This window comes from Hipposideros armiger, unplaced genomic scaffold (assembly GCF_001890085.2).
Source record: "Hipposideros armiger isolate ML-2016 unplaced genomic scaffold, ASM189008v1 scaffold_742, whole genome shotgun sequence".
Taxonomy (NCBI): domain Eukaryota; kingdom Metazoa; phylum Chordata; class Mammalia; order Chiroptera; family Hipposideridae; genus Hipposideros; species Hipposideros armiger.
This window is the reverse complement of record NW_017732092.1, coordinates 237,783-242,163: the sequence shown is the minus strand read 5'-3', so window position 1 is coordinate 242,163 and position 4,381 is coordinate 237,783. Positions and strand designations below refer to the sequence as shown.

Genomic DNA, 4,381 nt, shown 5'->3' with positions numbered 1-4,381 from the left:
GCTTACAGTGTGAGATACACAGTAGATCCAGAAATGTCATGTCTCATATAGTCATCTTTCCAGAATATTCCAGCCACCACTTCTCACTAGGAGCCGTCATTTAAGTCCCCCGCCCTCCCCTGAGCCCCCATTAGTCCTGAGCACCGAGGTTTGTAGTGGCCCATTGTCACTGAAAGGATGGTCATCTCTTCCTTGCTGGCTCACTCTTAGCATGTGTGGTCTCCAGGTCCTGCAGGTTAGATGTTGGGCTCTCGGCCAAGCAGCTCGGGCCCTCTGTGGGTGCTGGGAAGGGCCTTGTAGGTGTGGTTCTGACCAGGGTGTCTGTGCCCAGAGGGCTGAAGTGGACAGGTACCCACAATGAGCTTTCTCACTGAGGGAGGGCTGCAGGGCCCCAGCGTTCTGGCGGGGAGGGCCTGTGTGTCTGCAGCCAGTAGGTGGCTCCAGAGACCGAGGCCTGGCCTGGGCCCCAGGTATAGTGGCACTGGCTGTTCCTGAGGAAAGCTGAGCCACGAGTGCTGGGCATGCTTTTGGACACACTGACGCACAAGAGCCTGCTCACTCTCACCTGGACTCCTTCTCACACATGCTCTGGAGTGTTCTCTCAACACGCAGCTGCAGACATCCACCTTGTGTGTACACATATTTTTGCAGTGACTTCCCCTGGGCTGCACACGCTCGCTCACAGTTTCTCTGTCTCACCCCATCTGTGTCTCAGTTTTTCTCCCCTAGAAACTCCACTCGGACGCGCACACCCTCAGCCAGCCTGTGCCTTGCCTCCCGTTTCCCTTAAAACAAATGCTGTCTTCCCTTTAGCCCTGCCCGCTCTCTGCAGATGCCTGTCTGTCCTCTGCTTGGTCCCCTATGGCCATCCACAACGGACCCAGCACCCTCGTACTTTCAGTCTGAGCAACACGCCCTTTACTGTGCTGAGGACACCATTACTCCTCACAATGAGCATCCCAGCTCGGGTTAGCAAACTGGTCTTTGCGCTGGCTGCTTGTTTTCGTAAATAAAGTTTTATTGGAATGCAGCCACACCCGTGTTCATATTGTCTATGGAACCTTCCAAAGGCAGCATTAAGTAAGTGTCACAGAGACCACATGGCCATGGACTCTGAGCCTGAAATAGTGACTCTTTTGGCTCTTGAAAAAATGCTTAGTTCCTGCAACACGTACTTTGTGGGACTGATAGTACCTGCTACCAACCCCATCTGCAAGCTCATAGGGCCCCCAGCCCCTGGGACAACCACACACTCCCCAGGGGTTTCCAACAGGCTTTCCACCCAGAAATTGTTCTTTTTGCTGTCTTTTTGTTTCCCACTGAGCATGTCTTCATGTTTTTATTCTACCTTTAGGGCAAATTCTTTAGCTTTGTATTTCACCCATGTTATACCAATTTGAATATTTGTAACTTCAAAGAGCACTACTTAACACTTGCACCGTAGAATACAAATTTTAACGTGCTTTAAATTTCAAGCACAGAAAATTACAATAGTGGCATTACCCCACTCACCTGGGGGAACAACCTTGTCTGCATACAACCGCCATCTACCTAGAGCAGATATGGTTTCATCTGCGTCCCTCCCACAGTACCCCTGGAGAAGGGTAATTATATGATTCCTGGCTTGGAACAATTGGGTGATAATGTGCAGAGATATGTGATGATGCATTTAGGGCAGCAAACCCTGCAGCCATTAGCCCAGTGCTTTCAAAAGTGGGTGAACAATGGGGGGAGCTCGTGATATGACTGGCAGAATCGCTTCTAGGTTCCTTTTGGAATGTCCCAGTGGACCAGATCTCTTCACTCCAATTGCACAACTAAACCGAATTAAACATCACCTCCAAGGGTTAGATATAAAATCGTGATTATTTGAGGCATGTTAAAAATGGCATGGTGGAGGCATGTGTTGGATCTCTGCTTAGATACCCTCCACCTGGCTGGGGCACTGGGTCCCACATGCAGGGATGAACTCAGCAGTTGAAAGAGTGGGAGAGAATATTTGTGAATCTTTGACTAGTAAGGAATCAATATCCAGAATATATAAAGTACTCCCAAAACTAACAAAAAAACCCCACCCAATACAGAAATGGGCAAAGGACTTGAGTAGGCATTTCTCCAAAGATATGCAAACTGCCAATTCACATGTGAGAAGATGCTCAACATCATTAGTCATTGGGAAAATGCAAACCAGCACTTCACAGCTGCTAGGACGGACATAACCAAAACATGGGAAATGACCAGTGTTGGAGAAGATGGAGAAATGAGCCTTTGTGCATGGCTGGTGGGAATGTAAAATGATACAGCTGTGGGAAGCTGGTGATTTCCCAAAAGGTTAAATGCAGAACTACCATACAACATCAATTCCAGTCCTGGGTATAGATCCAAAAGAATTGAAAGGGAGGAACTGGACAGATACTTGCACACTCATGTTCACAGCAGTGTTATTCACAATAGTCAAGAGGTGGGAACAACCCAAGTATCCAACAGATGGAAGAATAAACAAAATGTCATCTATACGTAGACTGGGAGAGATTTTAGCCATTAAAATGAATGAAATATCCCATTTATATGATGTACCTAGAGCAGGTAAATTCATAGAGACAGTAGAATTGAGGATATCGGGTGGGAGGAGAGAGGAAAGGAGAGTTACTCTTTCATGAGTACTGACTCTTTGTTGAGGACGATGAGAAAGTCTTGGATATAGATAGTGGTGATGGTTACACATCATTGTGACTTTAATGTCACTGGGTTGTACACTTACAAATGGTTAAAATCATGAATAATATGTATATTTTATAACAAGTTTATAAAGATGGGTAACTGGTAAATGATTACTAAATATAGTAATCATGTATAGAAGGTGACTTCCATGTATTTATTTACCTGTTCAACTGTGATTTCAACAACTCAAGAGTTCTAGGATCCCTAAGGATCAGCAAGAAGGGGCTAAAAGTGGGAAAACATGAAGCCAAAACATGAGCGGTCTGCATCAACCATAGATGGGAATCTAAAAAGATAGTGACGTATAAAGCAAAAATGGAATTCAGCATGTAGAAGGCGACGAAGGTGACTGCCAGCATCAGGATGGTGTGGGTTGCTCTGGTCTCCGGGGGGCATCTGTGGGAGCCATTGGGGGTGTGAATATGCTGCAGTTTCTGGTGGTGTCTGAGCAGGAGAAGCACCATGGAGCCACTGGACCAGACCATGAAGCCAATGAACATGGCATCAAAGATGGACCACAAGATGACAATGCCTGCACTGGGACTTGAGGCTGAACAGAACCACTTCTCTTGGGTGTCAGTATCATTTTGTGTGTCCTGTGGACCAGTGATTTTCATGGGAATATAGACATACATGAAGAAATTGAACATCCAGCAGATACAACAGGAAGGACCAGTGACCTTGGGGACTCCTCCTCGGAGCATCATCCATTCCACTCTCCTGGGGATGAGTGTGAAGAACTGATAGGTGCTCAGGACACAGGTGGAGCACAGGGTGGTGCTACGAGCCATCCTGTGTATATAGTAGGCAAATTTACACCCAAGACTGGATAAGGGGTTCCTCAAAACAAAAGCTCCCATCATGTGGGGAATCCCAGAGGACAGAAGAACCAAGAGATTGGCCACCGCCATGTGGGTGAGAACCATGTGTATGGGCCTCTGCCTGTGTCCAAGCAAGAATGGAGAGACGTTATGGAAGAAGAGAATGCCATTGGCCAGAGCCCCAACCCCCATCTGCAAAAGGAAGATGGTTTTCAGAACCACCTCCCTTGGGGTTCTTAGAACATTGTTTGGAAAAGACATGGAGAGAGCTTCTGAGCGGTCTGGAGCAAAAATACTATGCCGGTGAGGACATTAGCAGTCTTCATACTTAACCAAAATGGCAAAGGGTTTTCACTCTCCTGAGCAGGGATACACTGTCATGCTCCAAAGAAATGACTTCCCCTCGAAATGATACAGCTGACACCAATTATACCTCTCCCTATTATTATTTTGTTTTTATTTCTACTTTTATATTCTGATTCTCCACCAGAAGGTAAGCTCCATGAAATTAGGAACCACGTCTGTCTTGGTAAACAATATGGTTGACCCACAATGGGAGTTAAATACTATGTACTGAGTCTATGAATGAGTGACGGGGACAAAGACAAGAAAGCACTGTAACCCTCTCTCCCCCTTTTTAGAATTCACAGTCACCCTGCCCATTGTAAGAATGGATTAAAATGAAAGGGAAAATGCAAACATACTGTTGAGCACATAAGATTATCTAATTTTAATGCAGTTGTCCATATTTGAAGACTCCTAATTCATCAGTTAGTGGACAGAATAACCTAAAACAAACAAACAAAAACCAGTCATGGACTTTCAGTTTGGGATTCCTT

General features: G+C 45.9%; 2 protein-coding genes across 2 annotated transcripts in view; one reads left to right on the top strand and one right to left on the bottom strand.

Annotated features, from left to right (window-relative positions):
* Positions 1 to 1,030, top strand: part of EPN1 (epsin 1) — a 16,571-nt gene extending 15,541 nt beyond the window's left edge. Inside the window, exon 12 of the mRNA XM_019627887.1 lies at positions 814 to 1,030. The gene's annotated coding sequence lies outside the window, so the exon portion shown is untranslated. The remainder of the gene's footprint in view (positions 1 to 813) is intronic.
* Positions 1,031 to 2,872: 1,842 nt separating this feature from the next.
* Positions 2,873 to 3,803, bottom strand: HIPARMV1R8 (vomeronasal 1 receptor hipArmV1R8). Its single transcript, NM_001360013.1, has one exon. It carries the CDS (start codon positions 3,801 to 3,803, stop codon positions 2,880 to 2,882), a length of 924 nt encoding a protein of 307 aa, NP_001346942.1. The 3' UTR covers positions 2,873 to 2,879.
* Positions 3,804 to 4,381: the final 578 nt, after the last annotated feature.